General features: G+C 38.6%; 1 protein-coding gene and 1 non-coding gene across 2 annotated transcripts; both read right to left on the bottom strand.

The window, feature by feature from the left end:
- Nucleotides 1-2,590: 2,590 nt before the first annotated feature.
- LOC141587193 (DNA repair endonuclease UVH1-like) lies at nucleotides 2,591-9,411 on the bottom strand. Its single transcript, XM_074408638.1, has 9 exons — nucleotides 8,342-9,411; nucleotides 7,931-8,151; nucleotides 7,645-7,718; nucleotides 7,269-7,433; nucleotides 5,108-5,887; nucleotides 4,480-4,590; nucleotides 4,111-4,371; nucleotides 3,636-3,859; nucleotides 2,591-3,168 (listed from the first exon to the last, which is right to left on the bottom strand). The coding sequence occupies exons 1-9, from the start codon at nucleotides 9,217-9,219 to the stop codon at nucleotides 2,958-2,960; spliced, it is 2,925 nt and encodes a 974-aa protein (XP_074264739.1). The 5' UTR covers nucleotides 9,220-9,411; the 3' UTR covers nucleotides 2,591-2,957.
- Nucleotides 9,412-13,923: 4,512 nt separating this feature from the next.
- LOC141589525 (small nucleolar RNA R71) lies at nucleotides 13,924-14,030 on the bottom strand. The gene has a single exon (XR_012520459.1). It is a non-coding gene; the product is annotated as a small nucleolar RNA R71 (small nucleolar RNA).
- Between the last annotated feature and the right edge of the window lie 13,018 nt (nucleotides 14,031-27,048).

Genomic DNA, 27,048 nt, shown 5'->3' with positions numbered 1-27,048 from the left:
GGTTTCTGAGTCGAATCTCAGTGGTTCACTTAAGAACATGGAGATTACAATTAAGACCTAAACACGAGAATCATTGAACATATTCGTTTATGCAACAGCTTATTAGCGAACGATACTTGGAGATTTTACTGACTTTGAAAAACAATTGAAGACTTTTGAAAAACATAAAACGGTTTTGCAAATGATTGAAGAACAAAGCTTTTAATGCTGAAAAGATTTGCAAAGTGTTTACAATGAATGCTCTTTCAAAGTCTTACAATAAATGAAAAATGAAGTGGCTATTTATAGAGAAAGGTAGTGTGTAAGAGAAGGATCTTAACACTACTTTAATCTAATATCCACAAGTTAGTAGCATGCATTTTCATTTAAAAATATAAAAGAACAATCAGGTTTGAAAGGCTCAAGGTGGCTGCATTTTTCCAAAGCAAAGGAGTGTTTCCCATAAAGTATGAGAACTCACAATTTTGCCACAAATGGAAAAAGCATAAGACCTATTTTTAGCATGAAAAACAACTTGCACAAATGGGATTAGCATCTTTTAAATTATTGTGCAAGCATATTCCTTTTGTTCTTTTGTTCTTCAGTTTGAAATAATGTTTGTTTTAAACATAGAAAAGCTTTTTAAAGAATTTCAAACACTTGTGAATTTTCCCGAAAATTCTCCATTCGTTAGTACCGAAACCATGGTGCAACAAATCTCGGAACTGTTGCACGGTTTTGCCATAACTTATGCGTAAAAGAAATATGTTGAACTACCTCGTTTACAACATTTGTTCTAGACTATGGGCATGCTTGACTTGTCCTTCATCTTGATCATCTTGAACTTCTTTGAACAATCATGGGATGCTTCAATTTGCTAAACATTTACTAAGAGGCAAACAATTAAATCATAATGAAACTTGGCATCATCAACCAAGTGTGTTCTAACAGCAACCAAGCGGAAAGAGGAATTTTAATATTACAGTTCCGGTGATGTATCATTTTCAAACTCAATAGTGTTTCACACAGGAAGAAGCCATCAGGCACACAATTAATTTGACCGCCGCTCTCATAATGAACCTCTTGAATACTCTTTTGTAAAGCATGACTAACCCATCGTATCAAATCTGAATTATCATACGTGCTTCGACAGAGTAGACTAAATTTCTTGATAAGTGAGACTTGGTGCAATTCCAAAACCTTATCAACAAACTCCTTAAACCTTCGAGTTATTTCTACTCTCTCATTTTGTTTCAGATAAGGATAACGTGGTGCATCTTCAAAAGAAAGACAAGTTGTCAATGTAAAAAGGTGTCGCCATTGATAGAATACTTGTGCTCATAGCATGTCTTGTTGGTAGAAACGAAAGTATTTGATCGAGCAATTCATCGTAAACCTAAATCGATCCTATCCGAACAATACTGACTTATTGGGCCTTCTGCATGTTTACCAAGTTTAATAGGTGGTCTCATGGTCTTTACAAAGACAACCTGAAATGTAAATATGTAATGCAAGCCGGTGGCACAGTTAACCGTCTTGGCATTTTCATAGTCTATTACTCTATTTCCATTAAAAAGTATTCCAAGATCATTAATTTTCCAAATGGTATTTTAGCATTCTTCAGTTAAAAAAAAAAAACAGGACATAAACAAAGTAAAAAAAATGGAACCATATTACCGGTATGTACTGATGGGAAAACCTGTTGATCCTGATGATTTTTGCTCCTTGTGTTGACAAAAACAACTGACTGCCTAATTGTGGAGGATACCATGATGCTTCATAACATATATTGTCGGCTTCGACTTTAAACGACTTTTTCCTGTTATCTCTATAGTATAAAAGCCAAGTCTTTTAAATACTTTTGATTGGCTGCTTGAAAATAGGGGAAGAAAATCATGCTCTTCTTAATTTTAAACGTGGGAGTTGGGACTCCTTTTTTTTTAGGAGATTTAATTTCTCATTCTTCAGAAATCTTCAATCTACAATTCTAATGTATCACAATCAATATAACATTTGGGTTATTTTACATGATTTATATATTTTCCCTAGAAAAATAGCTTTAGTTTTGCATGAAAACAATTACGCTCCTTAATAAAAATAACGTTGGTTTTTGCATGAAAAAAATATCACAATTTTAAAAGTAACCCGTGCATTTTTGCACGGGATTAAAACTAGTAATATATGTATTGCCGGCTCATAAAGGTCAAGAAAATAATTAGTCAAAGTCAAATATACCGCGATCTCGGAGATAGAAGACTTGTTCTCACAGCAGTTCATGAGGTAAATTGTTGGTCCTATCCGAACAGTCGCAGTTATTAGGTCTCCTACATGTTTAGAGGTGACCAAAAATGGCAGTTGTATAGTCTCATCAGATGCTTGCTATATATTACAACTTCATAACAAAAACAAGAGGGGTCGAGTGTTTACCAAGTATTCCAACTTCAGTCTCATTTCTATGAATCAACAAAAAACATAATCCCAGAAATTCATTCAAGATTCGAATAGTATGCCCACCCACAAACACAATTTACAGGAATATACAAAACAGGAAAACGAACTTTAGAGCGCTGATCAATATCACGGACCCAAAATTAACAGTAACACAAGAAAAGAAATACCAAGAGATGTGGTATTGTAAAATTAGCAGAAAACCCAACATCATATTAAAAAAAATTACGGGTACAAATTTAACATAAGCATGGAAAACTATTTATCGTTGTGTTAATATACAAAAAATGATTTTATTACAGAACTAAATAACTATAACTATCATCTTATTCTCCTCGAAACAAACCAGTGCGAGTCCCGTCAGCAAATTGGGACAACTTGTGTATTTCAGGATCAACAGAGAAAAGGATAACTTTCTCATTTGGAAGAATGATACAACAGGCGACATTATAATGCAGTGGAACACTTCTCACTGCTAAACATCTTTTGCAATAAACAAGCTGTAAACAGTTTAATGTTTACAGTGCATCTCATAGCATTGTTGGATACTTGGCGTCGAGAAACTCCCGGAGAGTGCGAGCTGCTTTCTGACCACCCATCAGATCAGCCAGCTTCTCAATTGGAAGAAGAGCCATGTCCGACAAGCTGTCGCATCCATCCATTATCGCTCTGTAGTTGGAATCTGTCACACCTGGCAGACGCCTCAAAAACTCCACAGCTGATGTGTTATAGTTTTCAGCTCTGTAAAACAAAATAAAAAAAATGGAGTATTAAGCTATAATTCAAAACCCACGCAAAAAGGTTCAGTTCAGAGCCAGACCTTAGGGTAACATTATTTTCCAATTTCAGATGCTCAGGAATAATAGATCAAAACTTTGGGTTACTTCTGGTTGGACCATTTCGGATATATTACGTACTTTCAGACATTTGCTAGGGTCAGAGCAGGTCCTAGACCTCAAGCAAGACCTGAAGTGTAACATCAACTTTTGTAGCGGCATTTTCAGGTCGAGTTACTTTTTATCGCCTCACTAATTTGTTATCGGGACCTTGAAACAAGTTGCTTTCAATAGCATCTTTCCAAAACATCTTACTGTGAACATGCTTACATTATCCAAAACCGAGATCTGTTTTTCTAAATTATTTATCAATTAATTAATTTTAGTTATATATTTACATGGAAGACGATACAGAGGGGAGGGCAATCTCACCTTACATCATCCTCCACAATTCCCTCCTCTGATGGTACGCCAACTCTCATTGCCTTGGCCTCATCTGGTTCATCTTGATTTGCCTTTAAAGATGTGAATATCTCGGCAGTGGCATGCAAACTGCGAGACCAGACAATACGCAAACGGGGAAAATGCAAAACTAGCAATGAAAGCTTTGAAATGATGTTATTTGGAGTGACATCATCTCCAATATCACTTGCTGACTGCAAATCCAATACACCCAAATTACCAATATGTTTCAAGCTAAGGAAGAAGCTTTTAACAAAATGACTAAATGCATCGAGTATAAGTTCCGAGTTCCAATAATTTCCATTTATAAAGACTGACCATATCAAAGTATAATAATTTTGCATATACGCAGTCGCACCCATGTATTGAAAAAACAAAGATGCAAATGCAATTATTGGATGGCCTACAATTAATTGTGTTGGGGATCGTAAAGAATAGTGTTCACCTGAAAAGAAAAGCTCTTGTCCTGGGAAAACTCAATCAAGAGAACAGGTATTCTATAATAGCGGACCATTGTTTCAACTTGGTTATAGAGCCGCCCTGATTGGAAACTTCCAAAGAGATCCTGAATACTTTTCCTTTCTACACATATTAATGGGGAGAGGATGTAATCACCGACTTCTAAGGTCACCGGTATGATTCGCATACCTTTCTGGTGGAGGACATTGGGAAGGCTGCTCATGAATTCTCTCATGTCCACTATAACCTGCATAATTTACAGACATCAGCAACCCCTCAAAAGAGGAGTTATTTCGTAATTTCGAGATTTATTAAGTATCCAGTTGCAGAACAGAAGAATTATTATTTCACGTGCCTGCATTTCCTTCTCGGCTTCCTTTCTCCCACCTGCTTTTCTGGTTATTGAGTTTTGAGTCAGTGACGATTGTGGCTCAATGGACGAATTGAGGCCCATAAGATGCTCATCCTGAATTCGAACCAAACACACAAAAATATGAATCTCAACTCTCCCAGAATGACAAGGTAAAATGACATGCCATGAGAAATTAAAATTTGGCAAAATCAGAATTTGCCGAGTTCAGACTCAGAGCACGGACAAGTTTCATCCTATGGAAGTTCACTATACTTTTCTGTTGCTATGCCCACACTGGCGAACATAAATTTACTATAGATGTCTACAATTGCTCAGAGGAAAAACACAATCTCGAAATGATGTTCACAGCTAACAGCTCATCCACAAAGAACTGCTGTCAGTTTAACATAAGTTTGAAGCATGTTCATAACCCACACAGAATAGCATAGTTTTCGAAAAGTTTCCAGAATAAAAAAGTTCCTTAAAAGAAATACAGCAGAATTAGACGTCATATTCATGTACAGAAAACAGTCTGACAGCAGAAAAACACATGTAAGCAATATTACCAAATATTTCACGACTGCTACTTAAAGCATATGATGATCATTGTGGACATTTCAAGAAAGCATACCAGATTAACGGGAATCATCATCATTGATTTCTGTCTAATCAAAGATTCAAATGCTCCATTCTCACGCCGTATACTAGCCTCAAACTTCTGAACCTCTGTCGATTCTTCATAGAAAAGGAAATAAACTTTCACTTTCCTAGAGGGATGGTCAGCAGTATAGACCTCTATTTCTCTGACAAAGGTGACATCAGGATGGTAGACAATGATCACAGAAGGCTTCAAAATATCAAGCATACACTGATCACTTTCAAGAGCATGAAAATGTATTGGTGGTACTGGCCTTTGATTATTATGAACACCAGGAGTAACGTGTTCAGCGTGTTTCCTAAGAATCCCATTCCCATCCGACACCAACATACAATCATCAGTCTTTTCACCTTCATTAACCAGACTATCAATTCGGGATTTGTCACTTATTTCACCCACTGCATTGCTACTCTCTGTCAACTGTTTTCCTTGCAACCGTTTTCTGCTTCTCCCCTTTTCTCTTCGCTGGCCTTTTACTTCATTGCCAGCATCATGTTGAGCAGATTCTTCATCAACAATTTCTTTTTTGGACAAATGCCTAATTGCTGAAGCAGCAGCCAACAAAGCATCATTTTCCAGCTTGTTTATGCTGGTAGCTTCGCCATTTTCCTTAGCAGTCTGAGGAACAGCACCGTCAAGTATCCCAAAACCTTTGGGCTCTTTTGCTTTCTTTTTGGTACCCTTGGTTCTTCCTTCGTAACGCTTCAACTCTACTTTGCTCAGCAAGTACTTTTGCCATTCTTCCTGCATAACCTGTCGAGGGAATATTCAATGTATCACACTAGCAGTCATTAAGAACATGCAACAATGTTTAGTAGCACAGATAGGCAAAAAAATTCTCATCAACTCATTTACAGCAACACAATCATGTGCTAGAATAGAGGGCCCAGGCTGACACCTCAAACCGCAAGAAGCTAGTAAAGAGCAAGGGGTAGCAAGCGCTAAAACTCAACCCAAAAATAATTGCAAACCTCAAGGCAACATTTGTGTAGCCAACTACAGTAGTATCAAGTAGAAATGAATATGACTACGGTATTATTTACATTAGGGAACTCCGCCTGTGAGTGTCTTCGGGCACTCACTGCCGGTCCCAAGCCCGGATAAAGGAGGAGGGTTGCGGTAGGTCTGTGGCAGCCAGCATAAAAACTTAAGTCACATTTTATGGACATGAATCGGGACATGGTTGAGAGTGATAGAGCATGATATGAGAGTTCTGGGGCTGGAGGAGAGTATGGTGACGGAGAGGGCACAATGGAGGAAAGGATACATGTGGTTTTTTAGTATTTGATGTTTTTGACATATTTAGTGTTTTTTATTTAATTTCAAGAAATTAAATTATTTATTCTTCTCTCCTTTATTGCACTTTTTTACCAACCACTTTCTTATAGATTTTACTTGGTTCATTCCGGATCCTTAATTTTATTTCCGTTTTTAAAAATCGTTCTAATCTTTTCTCTCGATTTACATTTTAAGTTTTTATAAAAGAAATCCGGAATTCGATTTTAAAACCCCTAAGTTTACCTTAACTTTCCATTATATTTTCGTTCTTCCCTTTTGTTTTTCATCTTCTCTTTTTTTATTCGCATTTTGAGGCGTGCGTTCACCCATGGACGGTTCGAAAGGATGATTCATGTCAGCCGACCCCAAATCTTTTGGGATTAAGGCTCTGATGTTGTTGTTGTTGTATTATTTACATTAGGGCATCAAGTTCAAGCCTCCTACTCGCTTCAACGTATAGAATGTCTGCTATAGTTTTACGCAAAAAAAAAAAAAAAGTTTACAAATAAGCTGCCCGGAACTTAAAAATCATAGCTTTGTCCTGCCTAAAACATGCAAACCTGATTTTCAAAATCACCACCAGGAGCAACTTGCACAAACACAAATGCACACAGCATAGAACAACACTCCATCTTTCTCCACAGCAGTGAACAAGGTGGCGAAAGAAAGGGAGAATGATGTGCAGATGGAACTGAGAAAATGTCACACTAAAGCAAAAGGTGTACGAGAGTGGGATAAAAATTTACTAAGAGACAAGGTTCACTGGCCCCTAGTAAAAAATCTTGTCCAAAATAGAAGCATACAATGAACACAAGTAACTTCTAATAGTCACTGGAAAGCGAGAACATGAAAATACCTTATTTGGGCCATTCATAATGCAATCCTCAAGCTGCATACAAGAGTGTTCATCCTTGCATACGACTAAAACAATTCCATTGTCTTCTTCTGATATTGCATTCACTAGTTCACCACTTGATAATGCTTGTTTCTGCCTCTCTTCCTGAATCTCCTCTAATATATCCTGGCAGACATTAATTATTTTGTAAATCAAACTAACATACAGAAAGGAGATATTTATCAATTATTGTAACTGTAAAACCTTTCATAAATATTGCACTTAGTATATTCCTGCACAGTGTCATAAGGCACGAAGAATCCAATTTCAAATTATTCTTAAACAACAATGAATGACACTATATAGAAGTATAGAACAATAAAACTCACTCACTCACACGCAACACCTTCCACTTTGGCGCTTCCTCCAGAACTTCACGAAGACACACTTGTCCATTTGAAACACCATTTCCTTTCAAAACAAAGAAAGATCCTCAAAACAAGTTTGAATCCGACAATTTCAATTTCATTTACTCAAAGAAACTTGTAAGGTCCGCAAAGTATTAGATGTTTATTTTGCAACACTTGTGACAAATCATTAAATTGAAAAATATGTGTGTAACCAACAAGCTTCAAATAATCGATATCCATATCAATGAAACTGATGGGTAAGGAGCCAGTTACCTTCTTTCTCTTGTACCTCCTTTGCTTTTCTCTTCTTTCCAGACACCTTTGCAGTCTGTCCACCACTTGAATTACCGGCTTCAGACCTCGTAAAAAGGTAAACCCGCTTCTTTGCATATTCAAAAATTTTATAACTTGATTCAGCAAAAATCCACACAGACCGGAAACTCTCTGAAACCCTCAGTGAATCCAAATACTTCAAGTAAGTCACAGCATCATACCTAACCAAAAGGTTTACAAACTGCCAATGTCATTGAGGCAGAAAACAAAGAAAGCAAGTTCCCAACCAACATTTTATGAGTTTATTTATGCTCGTGTAACCATACAACCTTACATGAAGAGTTCTAAGAGAGACATAATTTAACTCAATGGTAAATTTTAAAGCCAAAACCACAAGTACTCAGGTTTTACCTGACAAGATAATCCAACAACTTCCTTAATGTCTTCAAATCCGAAACCAGCTGTTTCGTCTTCTTGCCAAGGGTATGCCAGATAGGGTCTAACTGCATCCTAATAATCTCATCAAAAGACTTAAATAGCCCATTCTCGACAGTCAAATCCTCGACATCAACCTTATTAGTCCTCCTCATTTCCTTCAAACAAGCATCCATAACCTCAATAATCGCCTTCTGAATGACTCGCATAGCCGAGCTCATAGGCACCCTAATATCCACCACTTCAGGTGGCTCCTTCTCCAGCTCTTGCGAAACGTAAACCTGAAATCTAGGCCACAAATGCAGTTTCCTAACAAATAAACACTTCAATATCCTCTCTGCTTTCGCAAAACCCGCCACCATCGCCTGAGGCTTATCCGAAAACGCCCTCACATACACACTCCTGTTAAACGACCTCAATATCCTCACAATAAACGCCTCCGTAGACGTCTCCGACAGCAAATGCGCATTCATAATTATAATCCCAGATACCTTTGACGTTGGTATCTTTGAATTCAACAAATCAACAATCAAAATCCTAGAGGTGATGAAATAGACACCCCCAGATGAATAAAGCGCGTACCTTTGTTGGGCAGGGAGCTCTGAGGTGATTTCAGTGGGACCCTCATCGGAACTAGGGTTAGGGTTATTAGGGTTTCTAGGGTTTGAAATTGAGATTGATTTTCTCTGAAATGGGTTTGCGGAAAGGATCAAAAGTGTACCTTGATCGGAAGAATGAAGGGAGAGAAGGGTAGAAATGAGTTTGGAGAGATTTAATCCGGATGAAATTACGACTAAACCTCCAATCGGATCTTCAATGAGTTCGGAGATTATGTGTTCATGAAATTGAACCATAACTTGCGGTTTTTTTTTAATTAATTGGAGAAATTAATGGGGTTGATGCTTGATTTCAAAAATTGGGTTAATTTTTAGGGTTTCTGAGGGGAAATTGGGTAAATTAGGTTCGTTCTTCCCCAAAAATGAATATGAGAAATAATTTATGGCGGGAAAGGGGGTTGGCGGTTCGCTTAGGAAGATAACAACGTTGATTATGCGGTTGTCTCTAAATTATCGTATCTTTCACTTGATTTCTGAATACGTTAGGTCTTTAATCAATTTAGTACGATTCTCTAACCAACTTGGCAATGAACATAACAACAATCATAACCAATTTAGCACAAGAGTCTCTAACCAACTTGGCAATGAACATAACGACAATAGATTATTCAGATTTGATAATCAGGAGTTTCGTAGCAGATCTTATTTTATTATATTTAGCCGATTCGCTTTCACAACTATTGTTTATAGAATAATTTGCTATGAAATATATGACTTTATAGTTGTATCAAAGTCTAAACTAGCCATTATTAATTTGGTTTCATTGTGTTGAGAAAGGATTGGTAAGCAAGTAAGCAGCCAAGCGAGATGTTATGTTTACATTGCAGTTATATGGTTAGGCTTGTGGGTGAGTAAATTGGAATAAATTTCAAAAAAATGTTGAGATATATACGGTGCCAAAGTGGAATTGGAAGTTGAATTGAGATAAATGAGTTGTTTCGTAGTTCGCCAACAGTGTATCCACGTAATCCACCCCTTGTCCTTGTCATAGCATTCACGATAAGAATATAAAACTTGAGTTATTAGGATAAAGTATACAATGAGTACATCATTTCCGTTAGTGAAGCTTAGTTAATGTGTTACTAATACTTTATCCTTATACCTATGGGGAGCGAGATGCCTCCTGCGTAATTTTCTCTAGAACCATTATGCCCCTGCTTATTATCATCTACCAATTTCTTACAGCCGCTTATCCTATTTAAGGACGATTATGCCCTTGATTGTTATCATTTATCAATTTCCGACAGCTGTCCATCCTATTTGACATGTCGTTACTCGTTTTCTTACTATTGCGCCCTATATGCTTTTGTTATTATCAATTTATCATGCATAAACAACCTTATTTATCTTCACTTTCCTTCTCATTCAAACACATCTGCACTGTTGCACATAAAGCTTTCTCCGTCATTACTCCGGAAGCCTCGCGTCGGTCAATTGTCTGTGAAACTGTGAAGTGATCGCCTCTTATCCACCCTAATTTCCAAATTGTCTTTCATAAATCAAGGTAATTAATGGTGGTGTTGAGATATTGTTGGCTAGTTTTTGTCTTAAGGAAGGTTGAATGTGAAACATTTTACAAGGTTATGAGATTAAGTTGTTCCACATCGGGAAACTAAGAGACTTGTGATATGCTTATAAAGGATTCCACCCACCATTTAGTAACAATGTCTTGTGTTTTTGGGCTTAAGTGAGGACAAATAATGGGCCAAAAGGCGCACATCCCATCTTATTAGGATTCTGTTACAACGTTGGTGGCTCAGGTTGTTATAAATGGTACCAGAGCAACACTGCGACCGTGTGTTGAGCATGTGGTCAGGAGGGTCACCCACCTAGCGAAGGAGGATTCTGGGCTTGGATGCGGTTAGCTTTAAGGCACAACGAGGACGTTGTGTTCTTTAAGTGAGGGAGTTTGTAACACCCCATGAGGTTATGAGATTAAGTTGTCTCACATAGGGAAAATAAGAGACCTGTGATATGTTTATAAAGGATTCCACCCACCACTTAGTAACAAAATCTTATGCCTTTGAGCTTAAGTGGGGACAAATAATGGGTCCAAAGGTGCACAACCCATCTTATTAGGATTATGTTATGACGTTGGTGGGTCGGGTTATTATAGGATGTCACACCACAGTTTCCGATACCTACAATTCTTAGACTTTAACTGATTTTACATTGTAGCTCCGTGTCATAACTTATTCCACCCGAGTTAATATTTTAGTTGTGCTAATTTGCTAGATGTACGAGTGTATTGAATTTCGAGTACGAAGTTCCTTATAAGAGGGGAAATTGTAATAAGTAAAATGAGTTCTATTAGAGAATATTAGGATAATATTCTAGAGAATATATTATCACTAGATAATATATTAGTTAGACGATATCTATCTTATTAGTTAAAGGTAATATTATGCTTATCATATATTATCTCAAAATATTCTGTTACTAGCTAGCTATATATATGTAACCGATCTCTCATTGAGAAAACATGTCGTTCAGTTATAATCTCCATTATATTCTCTGCCTAACGGGCCGGGTGGTATGACTTCGTGGATCGTTTAATTACGTAAATTTGGACGTGTTGATGTGACTCATATTTGTGCACATTTAGTTCCCGAACTAGCCTCGTTCCCATGCTTTCTAGTGCTTATTAGGGTCGTTTCTTATATTTAGTTCCCTACATTGCATATTCTTTGAGGTTTTGTGTCCTTGGTAGGAGAGGATTGCTAGCCTTGCATTTATGGAGCAAAATAAAGCTAAATGGAGTGCATCTAATGACCAAGCATCAAAGAGGAGACCATTACTAAAAGCCTAAGCGAATAAATGAAGTAGAATGGGCAATGATGAAGACCCCCCACGACCTCCCAATGATCCCCACGGATCCTTAGGCAATCAAAGAAGAAGAAGAACAGCTGATCAAAGATCCGGTCGTCTCAACCCTCAATCCGGGCGTCCCGAGCCCAGGTCGGGCGTCTCAAGCCTCAATCCGGGCGTCTCACCTTCAGGTCAAGCGGATCCCTGGGCAGCACGAGTTTGCTTTAATGTCAATCCGGACGGCTCTCTCTAGGACTTGTAAAGCACTAACCATCTTCTTAGGGACTTAATCGTCATTTAAGCCCTTAGTTACCCTAATACTTGTACTTAGTATAAATACCCCATTGTGTTAGGAGATTATGGACCAAGTTCTAATTTAGTATTAAGCAAGTTTAGAGATTACTAATCAAGTTGTATTCACTCAATTCAATATTAATCAAATCTTAATTCCTCTTTAATCCTTCAAGTGTTCTTAGTTTTAGTCGGGTAATTTGAAGACTATTTGGGTTTATTGAAGACTTGACAACTCTTCATCATTCATCGAGTGTTCTTCTATTATTCTTTGCTTATTATTTGGATCATCCCTAAGTTGGTATAATCCTTTTTACCTTTTCTTAATTATTGTTTTACGCATTTACCATGTTTAACTTTGTTAATATGATTGACACCTTCATTAACATGTTTACCATAGTCATGAGTGAGTAGTCTCCTAGCTAGGGCTAATGGGGGATTAGGGGAACTATAACATGGGGGTAGATTCATACTTAATCTAATATGCTTTCATAAGATTGCTTGCTTGTTGTAGTGTCAACCTATGCACATGTTATGCTTGATAAATTGCTTGACTAACAAACCTTGCATGTGTACATCTCTTATCTATTCAACAAGACTTGTAAAATATAAACTAACTCGAGTCTTGTTAGACTATGCATAAAAGTGACTAGGAAGAGACTAAGTTGACTTGTAGGTGTTGTACAATCTTGACCGACTCGGCTCCGGGACCCAAATCTTTCTAGGAATTGTAAGACATAAACTAACTCGATTCCACTACAACAATAATTTGCTTGCAACTATGTAAATATGTTTGTATGATTACCACCATGAATCCCCTATGAACCCATGACACCCTAGTGCCTCAATCTATTGTTTACAAACCCCCACTTTACTTGCTTATTTTACTTTCGTTTCTTTATATTTCATTGTTAAGTAGTGTAGTTTGATACCTCAAATCTCAACCCAATTTGTGACACCCTAAGACATAGCTTTTTACAACCGATAACTTAATTCAATACCCGTCCTTTGGGATCCGACCTTTACTTGCCACTCTACTAAGAGTAGTTTGTTTAGTTATAAATATTGTTTTGGTTGGTTGGCTTAGACGACAAAGTTTTGAACCGTACCAAAAATGGCGCCGTTGCCGGGGACGGTGTTCAATTGAATTGTTATCATTTGTTTTTTTTAGTTGTGTCTTTCTTAACCTTGGGGAAGTCAAACTCCTAAAGGTAGTTTTAATTGTTTTCTAGTTGTTTCCTTTTTGTATGTCTAGGAGATCACAAGGTAGACTTTTGTCTATTGATCCCGATATTGAAAGAACCTTGACCAATATTAGAAGAGTTGTTAGAGGAACTGCGACAAGTGTAGGTATTGGAGAACTTATGGACAATGGTATTGTCCAATCGGATAGTGTTGAGTTTATCAACCCTTTTTCAATACAAGGAGAGGAGAACCCAATTCAAAACAAACCACAAAATCAACCCACAATGCCTAAATTTTCATCTCATTCCGTACCAACCGAGGAGAAACCTACCAAATGGTACTCCGACACCACCTCACTTAACCGGTAATTTCATTGCCAAATCCCCATTCATACAATTAGTTGAGAGAAGTCAATTTGGAGGGATGCCTAGTGAAGATCCTCATCTACATATGGAGGCTTTTTGTGACTATTGTGATGCAATCTCTCAAACCGGAGTGACCCATGATCAAATTCGATGGGTGTTGTTTCCTTTTCCCCTGATCGGAACCGCAAAGCAACGGTTAAAGAGCCTAGACATAGCTAGTCTTGGTATTGATTCATGAAAGAAGTTAGCACTTGCCTTCTACAAGAAGTTCTATCCTCCGGAGAAGACTAACACGTTGAGAGCCTAAATCACCAGGTTCAAGCAAAGGGATGAGGAATCATTATATGAAGCATGAGAGAGATTTAATGATACTTGTCGCTCTTGTCCTCACCATGGACTTAGTGAATGGTTCCTTGTTCAACAATTTTGGAATGGCTTATATGAAGACTCACGAAATGTGCATAATATGGGCTCCAATGCGAGGTTCACCGAGGTTGATGACAACCAAACATGGGCTAAAATCGAAGAGATGTCGGTTCATAATTCCCAATATAGTAGGCCACGAAAGGCCACTAGAGGAGGAAAGCATGAGGTGGATTCCATCACACAATTGGGTGCTCAACTAAGTTCTCATATCGACACCATAAACTTGAAGTTTGAGAAAGCCATGACCAAGCTTGATGAAGCTTCCCAATCACTCAAACAATATGTTAATGCTATGATGGCATCATCCTCAATCCCAAATGGAGTGTGTGAAAGTTGTGGAACCTTGGGACATGATCAAAGCGAATGTAGAGGAACAAGTGAACATGTGAATGTTGTCCAAGCATACAAAAATGGTACCCCTTATTCCAACTACTACAATGAGAATACCAAATTCCATCCAAATCTTTCATACAAGAGCCAAAATGTCCAAAACCCCCAACCCACATATACACCTCCTTCAATGAGAAATCCTACTCAAAGACCATACTACAATCAACTCAATGACCAAGCTTTTGATGTTCAAAAAGTGGTCCTCCAAATGCAAAACAACCAACAAGATTTCTTTGCTCAAATGCAAAGGGATAGTCAAGCCAAAGAAACTACCATCAACAATATCCTTGCTCACACGAAAATGTTGGAGACTCAATTGTCTCAATTGGCCTCTTCTAGCTCCCAAAGACAAAAGGGACGATTACCTCCTCAAGGTAATCCTCCCACAAGACATGAGACCATCAATGCTATCCACTTGAGGAGTGGTACTAGATATGAGGGACCAAAGATGCAAGTTGAAGAAGGAATTGTTGAGAAGAATGACAAGCAAAGTGATGTGATTGAACCACTAAGGATAAATCCTAAGGTGGTGGAGACAACTATCAATGACTCATCAAAGAAGGCTAGAGAAGGCTAAAGAAGTTGAGAAAGAGCCTATTGTGATTAGACTCCCATTCCTAAGTCGTCAAGCTAAGCCTAAGTTTGATGAGCAACTTGGAAAGTTCATCGAGATTGTGAAGAATTTAGAGGTTTCTATACCATTCACGGAGCTAATCCATCATGTTCCGGCCTATGCAAAGTATATGAAAGACATACTTACCAAGAAGAAGTCCATCCGAAAATTGGAAACCATTGCCTTTACTAAGGTAAGTAGTGCAATTCTACAAGGGAATTCCCCACCAAAGCTCAAAGATCCGGGAAGCTTCTCCATTCCATGTACAATTGGTGATACCACAATCAACAAAGCACTATGTGATCTAGGTGCAAGTGTGAGTGTCATGCCATATTCGGTGTGTGAAAGACTAGGAGTGGGAGAGCTCAAGTGCACCAACATGACCTTACAAATGGCGGATCGTTCAACAAAGAAACCACTAGGGGTATGGGAATATGTACCCGTGAGAGTTGGAAAGTTCTTCATACCGGTGGACTTTGTCATTGTTGATATGGAGGAGGATTCTAACATTCCAATCATTCTAGGAAGACCATTCCTACACACCGCCGGAGCGGTGATCGATATAAAACATGGAGAGCTCACACTTGAAGTAGGTGATGAAACAATCACCTTCAACCTTGATAAGACTATGAGAGCTCCCAACTTGTTTGAGCCATGCTTTATGGTTGATCACTATACTCGGAAGGGTAAGAATAAGAAGATGGAACCTCCATTCAAACAACAAGGGAAAGATGGAAATCTCAAAGAGAAGGGCAAAGACACACCGCCCAATTGGAAGAAAGATATTGATAATGTTGAAATGGCTCTATTCGGAGAGCATGGAATTTTTCACAACAAGAATGAGAGCTTGCAAATCTCACCCATGACAAGTATTGATGGAGGCCTCATTGGCCATGATGACAAGGAAGGAGAGTCGCTCTTGTCAACTCATGATCCACCCTACATAGAGGAGAGAGCAAATGAAGTTTATGGTCTATGGGACGATAAATTTGAAGGATTGGTTAATCCCTACATTAGGAATGCTATGACTTTAGACCAAGGCTTGATGGATCCTTGTCAACCCTTTGACTCGGTTTACAATAATGAAGACAACAATGTGCAAGGGTTTATGAAGACCTTTACCATGAAAATGAACAAGCCTTTGACTACTTCTACAAGGTGTTGAGCAACATCAACAACACCTTGGCTTTTCCCACTCGACACCTCTCAAAAGAAGGAGAGTTTGGTGGAGTCCTCCCTAAACCACAATTTGTAAATATTCTAACCTCTTAACTTACATTTCACTTAACTTGTACATTATTGAAGAATTTGTGTGACATGAGAGCAACTGAGGGAGGGATTTTAATGTGCTTTAAATGTGTAGTGTTTGATGATCAAATGTGGGGAAGCACATACCTAGGCTAATCAAGCCTTTGTAATGCTACCCAAGAAGAAATGAAGAAAGAAAGAAGAAGATTTGACATGGGGAGAAGATCCCCACGAGCAGAGCTGAGCTCGTGGGGACTGAGAAAGGGGTGCAAAGTGAAAATCTGCTCTGGAAAGAAATATGCCCGAGCCGACTACGGCCCGAGCGTCTCAATGCTCAAGACGCCCGACCTCAGCTCAAGTCGTGGGGACTGGAGTAGCTCTCAATTGTTATATTTTTCACTGGAAGACAATCTGCCCATCTCCAGCTCAAGTCAAGCGAGCCAGATGTAAATTCGCTCGACTTGCCTCCAAGACGCCCGTCTCCAAAGCCCTGCAGAAAGTTGATTTTCCACTGGGTGAAAATCCGCCCGACTTCACCTTAAGTCGCCCGTCCCGACCTGCTATATCAACAAAACACGGGACCAACTCTTCTTCTTCATTTAATTTCTTTTCATTCAAACATAAACACAATACTTTTCCCTCACTTCAACCTTCAAACCCTCATCCAAAAACAACAATCTCACATCCAAATTCACCACAATCAAGTCCAAACTTGCTCAAATCAAAAACAAATCACTCCTTCATCAACATAAGACCATTCAAACAACAATTTCTTCACAAAATCAATCAATTTCTCTAGGGTTAGGTGAAAATTCAAAAAACCCCAAAATTGATTGGGCATTCAATTGAAACTTGAAGAAGAAAGGAGCATTCAAGCATAAACTTGGTTTGTTGATACTACATTGAAAGGAGAAAAGCAATGGCAAGGACCAAGGGAGTAATCAAGGCAACAAAAACACCAACATTGTCCAAAAGACAACAAGCTCTAGCATCCAAAGCAATGGTCTTGGTTCAACAGAGGGAGCAAGCTCCTTCAACCGTCAATGCTATCGAGGAAGCTACTACTTCTACCCAGGAAGTGGAACAATTGAAGAATTATCCGGAGGTAACTTTCTTATCCGATAAGCATAGGCTTGCATTCGAATTCCTAGCCAAGAAAAAGATTCTAGCTACAAAATTCATATGTCAAGATGCTTTGAGTAAATTGGGTGTCCTTGAGCAAACAAAGGCATTTTTCGAGTCCATGGGGTTATCAACCCTCTTTGAAATGAATGAATTGACATACCCCTACTTGACATTGGAATTCATTAGTTCCTTGAGGGAGTATAAAATTGAGGCTCGAGATTATGTAGAATTCCGTCTCGAAAATAAGACCAGAACGATGCACAAAGGTGAATTTGGTAAAGTGTTTGGGCTCAAGAACCATGACCGATTCAACAAGAAACCCTTGGAGTTTGATGCCAAACCACTTTGGCAAGCTATCTCCAGTCGTGAGTTCACTACCTTCAAAGAGTGTCATGCCTTGTACATTCATCATCTGGGTATAAGATATTGGCACAAGTTCGTGGCAAACACTTTGATTGCTAGAAAGGAAGCCAATCACTTGACGGAATTAGACTTTGTTTACCTTGAGTTTCCTTGAATATTGGTGGGAAGCCCAAAAGCGAGTACAATGTTCTTCAACTATTGATCAAAAGATGGTTGGATATTGAGAATGGGAAAGATGGTGTGGCCTTAATTGTTAATGGAGGCTTGGTGACGAGATTGGCAAGTCATTTTAACCTAGATTTCAACAAGGATAACACTTATAAATCGGTTAAAGGGAGCCACCTTCTTGACATGAGCAATTTGATTCATAAGTTTCAATGGGTCAAGCATGATAACTTGGACCATACCTATGAGTGGCTCATCAAGGATGCTAATTCCATTGTCTTACCAAGCAAGATTTATCGCATCTCTACCCACCGGACCAACTACCTTATTCCCGTTTCCGAGCAAGCCGAGACCATCATCAAACAACAACGAAATCTAAGAGAAGAGCCCTCCTTCTCCATTGTTATACCACCTTATCCCTTTGCCTACCAAGAGTTCAAACCGAGTGATGCTACGGTGGGCAATTACTACTTGACCCAACTAAAGCAACATATGCATAAAGAAACTTACAATGATTGGGTGAATGCCTACTACGCCCAATATCCACCCCTATACCATCTTGCTAGGCAAGGACTCCTTGATCCTTCGAGTTCTTTGCCAACTTGGGTGGATAGGAAAGTGTTTTTTCCTAATGCTTCTCAAGATGAATAAAGGGATAACCGGGAAACAAGGATAGAGGAGGAATTTGATGATGATCAAGAGCGGGGAAGGTAGTGGGTCTTGCCAAGATGATGAAGAAGAAGAGCAAAGTTCTAGTGAAGAAGAAGATGGTGAAACCTCCGGTTCCATGGAGGTAGATGATGATGAGGATGTCGCGATGAGCGATAATTGATGGTTGACAAAGCATGAAGGAAGGCACTATAATGAGGGGTTGATCACTTATGCTAGTACCAACCTATTCCATTATGAGTCTCCTACCCCTCTTTTTGCTTTGTTTTTGTCTCATATTTCCTTGACTTCTATAACATTTAACTTGTATCACTTTGAGTTTGGAGTCCTAGCACCACTTAAGGGACTCCTACATTGGTCCCATTGGGGTGATTATTTTTTGCTCCCACCATGTAAAATCCAAAATGACAACTTACTTTTCATGCATTACATTTGCATGCTTGTGAATAAACTTTCCCTCTTTTCTATTAGAAATAGTGTTTGGTTTAGTTTGGGGAAGTTCATTCATAAGCAACCCGAGTTAATTCAAATTAGCTCTCCGAACAATAGAAAGCATGCATCATATAGTTTAGCTTAGTTTGTATCACTTGTATATATTTATCACATGTAAATATTTTGCATATAGTTTGCATCTAGTGTAGAATCATGCATCATTCATTTTATTGTATTTGCACAATTTCCTATTGTTTTGTCCATTGGGGACAATGTCCATTCTAAGTGCGGGGATGGGGAATTCTAACACTTTATTAACTCAAAAATTTCAAAAATCCCAAAACATGTTCTTCCTGTTTGTAGTGTAGAAATGTATATATTGTATATATTTGTTTGTTTGTGTTCACTTCTATTACATTGGACCAACTACGCCATATTCTAGGCATGAGAAATATGAAGACCACATGGTATGATCTTTCCAAATCTCCTTTTTCTTCTTATATGTTAATGACAATGTGGCTTCTTTTTGTTTGATGCGGTACAAACCAATGTGATTCTAGGAGTTGTATTTAGACTATATGGCATACTAGTGATAGTAGCATTTGCATTAGGTTGTTTATATGCTAGTTGCATCATGGCATATAGTTGCATTTTAGGAAAAAAATTGTGAAAGTGTCTAGTTGGGAAGCTTGGCAAGTGTATATAGGCCCTTGTGGATAATTTTTCTCCTTGAGACTTTGTTTGCTAGAATACCTTCAAGACACCCTAGGATGTGTCATACTAATATCTTTTGACCCATGGATTAAGGCCTAGTCAAGAGTAACTTGTGGTGTGATGACTCCTTAGCTACCGCTTATTCCAAGGCGACCCTTGATGCCATGCAACCGTTCTTACACTTTTATCATCATATTTTGTCAACAAAAAGGGAATGGGCACAAAAATCTCCAATTTGAGTTCAAGTACCAAAGTGAAAATAAAAAAGTTTGCAAAAATTACACCAATGAAAAGAGGAGCAAAAATAAACTCCTATACTTCAATAAAATTACCCTTGCTACAAAATGGGGTTACGTTGAAAATGTTCAAAAAGAATGCAAAGAAATTGCCAAGTATCAAAATTGCCAAACATAAAAAAAGGCAAAGAAATGTTCTCAAAAGACAAATGAGACAAGAAATTGGGGGGAAAAACAAAACAAAAGCAAATTACTATTGTGAAACTCAAAGCATATTAATCCCTTTTATCCATTGACGATCCTCTTCTTTGTTGCATGGTGGAAAGGGGACGACTCTTCTTTTTGTCTAGGCGAGAGGGGGAATTCCGCGATCCTACATTATTTCTAACACCATAGGGAACCTACTCTTAACAAAAGCATTTAGCGATAAGGATAAAAGTACTCTAGTTTGACACAACTTGGAGGTGATTTGTTGGTATCCTTTTAGACTTAGTAGCTTGGAGAAATGATATCTACAATGGAATGTGTACCCTTAGATTGCTTCCTCTTTAGATGATTTCCGCCACTTAGATGAAGAAAGTGGCTATTCTTTTGTAGATGTATCCATTACTTGTTTTGTTTGCTTAATGCTTGGATGTATCGCCATTTTGGAAAGCCCTACCTTGCCTTGCAAGAAAGCATCTTACCTCATGGATGTCTTGTTGTGAGTTGAAGGGGCGGAGTGAGACTCACTTATTGTCTCACATCGGCTAGTAGTACTAATAAAGGTCATAGTTTTAGTCACCTCTTTACTTGGGATGAGCAAAGGTTCGGTTTGGGGATATTTGATGTAACTCATATTTGTGCATATTTAGTCCCCGAACTAGCCTCGTTACCATGCTTTCTAGTGCTTATTAGGGCCGTTCTTATCTTTAGTTCCCTACTTTGCATATTCTTTGAGGTTTTGTGTCCTTAGTAGGAGAGGATTGCTAGCCTTGCATTTATGGAGCAAAATAAAGTTAAATGGAGAACATCTAATGACCAAGCATCAAAGAGGAGACCATTACTAAAGGCCTAAGCGAATAAATGAAGTAGAATGGGCAATGATGAAGACCCCCCACGACCTCCCAATGATCCCCACGGATCCTTAGGCAATCAAAGAAGAAGAAGAACAGCTGATCAAAGATCCGGTCGTCTCAACCCTCAATCCGGGCGTCCCGAGCCCAGGTCGGGCGTCTCAAGCCTCAATCCGGGCGTCTCACCTTCAGGTCAAGCGGATCCCTGGGCAGCACGAGTTTGCTTTAATGTCAATCCGGACGGCTCTCTCTAGGACTTGTAAAGCACTAACCATCTTCTTAGGGACTTAATCGTCATTTAAGCCCTTAGTTACCCTAATACTTGTACTTAGTATAAATACCCCATTGTGTTAGGAGATTATGGACCAAGTTCTAATTTAGTATTAAGCAAGTTTAGAGATTACTAATCAAGTTGTATTCACTCAATTCAATATTAATCAAATCTTAATTCCTCTTTAATCCTTCAAGTGTTCTTAGTTTTAGTCGGGTAATTTGAAGACTATTTGGGTTTATTGAAGACTTGACAACTCTTCATCATTCGAGTGTTCTTCTAATATTCTTTGCTTATTATTTGGATCATCCCTAAGTTGGTATAATCCTTTTTACCTTTTCTTAATTATTGTTTTACTCATTTACCATGTTTAACTTTGCTAATATGATTGACACCTTCATTAGCATGTTTACCATAGTCATGAGTGAGTAGTCTCCTAGCTGGGGTTAATGGGGGATTATGGGAACTATAACATGGAGGTAGATTCATACTTAATCTAATATGCTTTCATAATATTGCTTGCTTGTTGTAGTGTCAATCTATGCACATGTTATGCTTGATAAATTGCTTGACTAACAAACCTTGCATGTGTACATCCCTTATCTATTAAACAAGACTTGTAAGATATAAATTAACTCGAGTCTTGTTAGACCATGCATAGAAGTGACTAGGAAGAGACTAAGTCGACTTGTAGGTGTTGTACAGTCTTGACCGACTCGGCTCCGGGACCTAAATCTTCCTAGGAATTGTAAGACATAAACTAACTCGATTCCACTACAATAATAATTTGCTTGCAACTATGTAAATATGTTTGTATGATAACCACCATGAATCCCCTATGAACCCATGACACCCTAGTGCCTTAATATATTGTTTACAAACCCCCACTTTACTTGCTTATTTTACTTTCATTTCTTTATATTTCATTGTTAAGTAGTGTAGTTTGATACCTCAAATCTCAACCCAATTTGTGACATCCTAAGACATAGCTTTTTACAACCGATAACGTAATTCAATACCCGTCCTTTGGGATCCGACCTTTACTTGCCACTCTACTTAGAGTAGTTTGTTTAGTTATAAATATTTTCTTGGTTGGTTGGCTAAGACGACAAAGTTTTGAACCGTACCACGTGTCTTAGATTTTTTAGTTTAGTGTGATTCTTTTCTTTTAATTTAGTCAGTTTGTTTCGGCCTCACAAGTCCGGTATTTTACGAGTTTGCTTTGGCTCTCATACACCATTTGTTTTGTTTTTTTAGTCGGTGTTTACGAGTTTGCTTCGGTCCTCGTGCACCATGACGTCCCTTTGTTTGTGTCTACGAGTTGTTTCGACTTTTGTGCACTATTAGTCTTTATTTGTATGTGTGGTTTTTCCAACGGCACGATCAAGACAACTGCAAGGCATCACGTTCGATTTAGCGCATCAACAAGGCTCAACTTGGTTCATCTACCATCAACATTATCAATTATCTTTGGGCCTGTCAGAGTGTCCGTTACCACTGTTTTGACTTAGGGAGTGTATTAGAGAATATTCTAAAGATTATATTATAACTAGATAATATATTAGTTAGAAGATATCTGTAACACCCCCATCTACCAAATTTGAAGCGCTACCATCTCGGTTGCCTGAGGTAAAGTATATCAAATGGACCGCATAAAAAAAACTTTTATTAAAGGTACAATAATGTTTAATCAAATACAATACCAAAAAACCAAACCAAAATCGAAATACAACTCCGAAATGAAATGAAAAGAATAGCTAATGTTTAATGCGACAGCGGAAGCTAGCTAAAGAAAGTGTGATGACTCTGCCCCATTGTGGACATAGGCCACCCGCACACCAATCTGTGGACATAGAGCATTCTGAAAGCCACGTTTGGTGATGTAGAAATGCTTTCGACCGGATCGCTTTAGATCGGTCGGTTTCGTGAAGGTCTCGAAACGATGCAGAGATGTTCGAAGCTGCCACCAAGCAATTATGGGATGCTTGGAAACCGTTTGAATCCACTTTGTACCTCGGCCAAACGAAGCAAAAAGCGGTTCTTGACATAGGTACTAAAGATAAGGACTCGTCCCCCTTTAGCTCATATCGCTAGAATGACTCTCGTAGCCATGAATAAGGTTGTCCACTATCTAAAGGTTCTGTGTAAGGGGTGAGGGTACGTCTTGGGAAGCCCTTTAATCGGACACCCAATCCTGCCCGCGTTAGCAGCCTCTACTGATCGATTGTGGTTGTTAGTGAAAAAGTTGATAAAACGAGTAAAATGCACGAATGCTCATCAACAAGTTTAACCTAACATGTGACAATTTGCTATGTCGGTTGTTTGTGCAATTATCAAGAAATTGGTGTTAAGGTTGGATTTAGAGTTGATTTGCATGCAAAACGGAAATTAAACATCCATTTACCAAACTTGGGATATGATGCTTAACTCGATCCAATTGTTTGAAAAAGAAGTGTGTTTAAATGATAAAGTGTAAAATGTGAAATGTAAACTCGTCAATCTGATCCGTCACGCATTCAGATTAACCGAAGTCAAGATCGTCTTAGACAAGTGACAAAATAAGATGAAACAGTGTCAGGCAGCCCCATTGGGGCGTGAGCCATTTGGCGATACAAATGGGCGTCCTCTGGTTTTATAAAAAGGTTGTTTAAAACCGTATGTGTGAAGAATGATTTGAAAATGTTGTTTGTATGACTCACAATAATTATCATTATATTAGTAACTCGGATTCATATTTGCAAGCTTGAAAAGTATAGTTTACAAATAAAAATGTAAAATGTGTGTGCTTAACCGTTTTATCACCGTACTCGAATTAAATCGTCATGGTATTTATTTTAACCAAGAGTGATAACCATTATGGTCAAGACAAGGATGAAAATAATGAAATAAAGAGAAATGTTTGATATGAACTAAATATGTTAAGTTCATTCATTTGTAATTAATCAATATTTATCATCGTACTTGGATCAAATCGACAAGGTTTAAAGAACCAAGGATGATTATGAATATGACTAAAATGCTTGCAAGTGTAAATAAATGAGAAAAAGTGACGAATAAAAGAAAAGGGTGTTAAAATACCCATTAATTTGTAATTAACCAACAAATCCTATCGAAACATGGAATAAACCGCCATGGTATAATTTAACCAAGGATGTTTTCGGAGATGGTTAAAAATCGGTTGTAAGAAAGGTAACATAAAATGGTAAAAGACCGTAATAAGAAAAATATGAGAAAAGGAAACAAAAAGAATAAAAGAAAAATTAAAGGAAGCACGAATACAAACACGACCCAACTCATACCAGAGCGGTCCTTGGGGCGCGAGTCATCGTGCGAGACAATGACGCCCCTCACTTTGGTAAGAGTCAAGTTTTGACTCGTTTATTCCATGTTTGAATCGTGTTATGCATTATTCATGTTTATAATATCATAAAAACAATAAGGATATGAAATAAATGGAATATTTACACCCTCAAACTTACATGTTATTATGTGTGCAAGGTAGACAACTTTTGAGACAATTTTCTCGTTATGCGACCACTCGGATCAAAATGAGTTTAAAAAAGTGCCTTAAAAAAGGATTTTGTTTTGAAAATATGTTGTATGAAAACATGTTGATAAATGTTGAATTGGTCGAATGGGTCAGTCGAATGCATGGCGACGGTACCAAACAAAATGTGTAAGGCTTGTGTTTTCGATCGGTAGGTCGAAAACACGTGTCGATTTCTTGACTTACGAAGTCGAGGTCTAGAAGTTTAAGGGAGATGTGAGGGGGCGGACTCCCGCGTACCCTAAAGAGGTGCTTATGAGGGGTTATTTATAGAGAAATGGGGGATGGTAAGTTGGTTGAGTTTGCGTGGAGGCTAAGAAGGAGGCCCATTTGAGGCGCGAGACACCTAGTGCCTGAATGGGGTGTCCTATCCTTTTCGGAAATTTGGATTTTCTCTTTGTTTTAACCATTGTTTTGGTTGGTTGTGTTTTGTGGTTTATGTGATTGCTTAGACATCTAAGCTTTCTTTTGGGTCTTATTTGGGGTGGGCATTTTGTGTGTTTGACTCGGGTTTGACCCATATTGAGTCGATATTTTGAATTTTGAGTCAGTGTTTGGCCCGGTATCGGTTTTGACTCTAATTTGTGTCATTTTATTGTAAACGGCATGATAAAACCATTTATGGCACTATTTTAGATGTTCGAGACTCAGGTTGACTCGGGTTGACTCATGTTGACTCGGGTTGCGGGTTTCTGAGTCGTTTTAGGGCCCGAAGTCGGTTTTAACTAGAGGTGGCAATCGGGTCAGTCGGGTCGGGTTTGGGTCGGGTCACGTCGGGTCGGGTCATATCGGGTTCGGGTCATATCGGGTCAGCATACTCTTTCGGGTCGAGTCGGGTCGGGTTTGGGTCGGGTCATTTCGGGTCGAATGATGTATCAGGTCGGGTCGGGTCATTATCGGGCCCGGTAACTTAATCGCATTACTATAATTTTTTACCATTAAATTTATTTTTTAAACTATTATTTGGTTTAATTAATTCATTACTAAGTCAAACATATCAATCTAAACCCAAAATCACTTACATTTTGATCAAAATTAAGCTTAATAATTATCGGGTCATCAATTTAATCGCGTCAGTATCGGGTCGGGTCAATATCGGCTCGGGTCTGGGTCGGGTTCGGGTCACTGATAATCGGGTCATGTCGGGTTACGGGTCGTCATCGGGTCGGGTCGGGTCGGTTATGGGTCACAATATTTTCGGGTTCGAGTCGGGTCGGGTTTGCTCGGGTTCGGGTCGGGTCAGACTTGCCAGCTCTAATTTTAACTCTAAATAGTGTTGTTTTAATGCAAATAAAGTTAGAAAACCATTTTTGAAATTATTTTTCATTTCCGAGTAATACATTAAACCGTCTCATGTATAGCCAATCCACGCACATATATCAAAACACGTTATAATTCGATCATCATCAGGTGTTTTTTGGAAGATGCAGATACCGGGTATCTACAGAGCCCCCACTTTGACTGAGGCTTGGAGAGGGCGAAAGTCAAAGTATAGCCTCCAGGTCAATCGAAGATTACAACCTGAAGACTATTGCGACGTTGAGGCGACTCAAAAAGGTTTGAGCCAAGGACCTGCCGTCGGGAAGGGAAACGTTGAGGCGACTCGGGGATTCGAGTCAAGGACCTGCCGTCATGAACAGTTTAGAGTCTCTCGACTACCGATGCTAGTCGTTTAAAGCCCATTATAGTACGTATAAAGGGTCACCAGCCATAAGAAGAGATCATACCTTCTAGAGGATGCACAGTAGAGACTTGATCACCGAAGGGTTAGACTAGGCAATCTAAGGGTGCTGCTAGAAAGCTATGGATCTCTTAAAGGATTCATGTTGGATGTTTCATAGGGAGCGTAGTGGATAACATCGAGTGGATCTTGACTAAAGAATCTAGTTAATATGCTGATATATGGTAACCTCAAGAGTCTAAAGGATTATACTTAGAGTGTTCAAGGAAAGTCCTAACGGCTCAAAGTTTGGAAACCTTGGGTTACTAAGGAGCTTAAATCGTAGGTTGCTGTTGGATATGCTTAGGGAGTCTAGAGAGGTTTCTCCAAAACAGTTCAAAAGAGGTTAGGAAATCTCAGCAAAGACTAAGGAGTCTAAGGGGATATAAAGTGTCCAGGCTAGACAACCTAAGGGTTAACTATGTGGCCAAAAGTTTCTTTGG

This window comes from Silene latifolia, chromosome 6, assembly GCF_048544455.1.
Source record: "Silene latifolia isolate original U9 population chromosome 6, ASM4854445v1, whole genome shotgun sequence".
NCBI classification, from domain to species: Eukaryota; Viridiplantae; Streptophyta; class Magnoliopsida; order Caryophyllales; family Caryophyllaceae; genus Silene; species Silene latifolia.
This window is presented reverse-complemented; position numbering and strand designations above follow the sequence as displayed.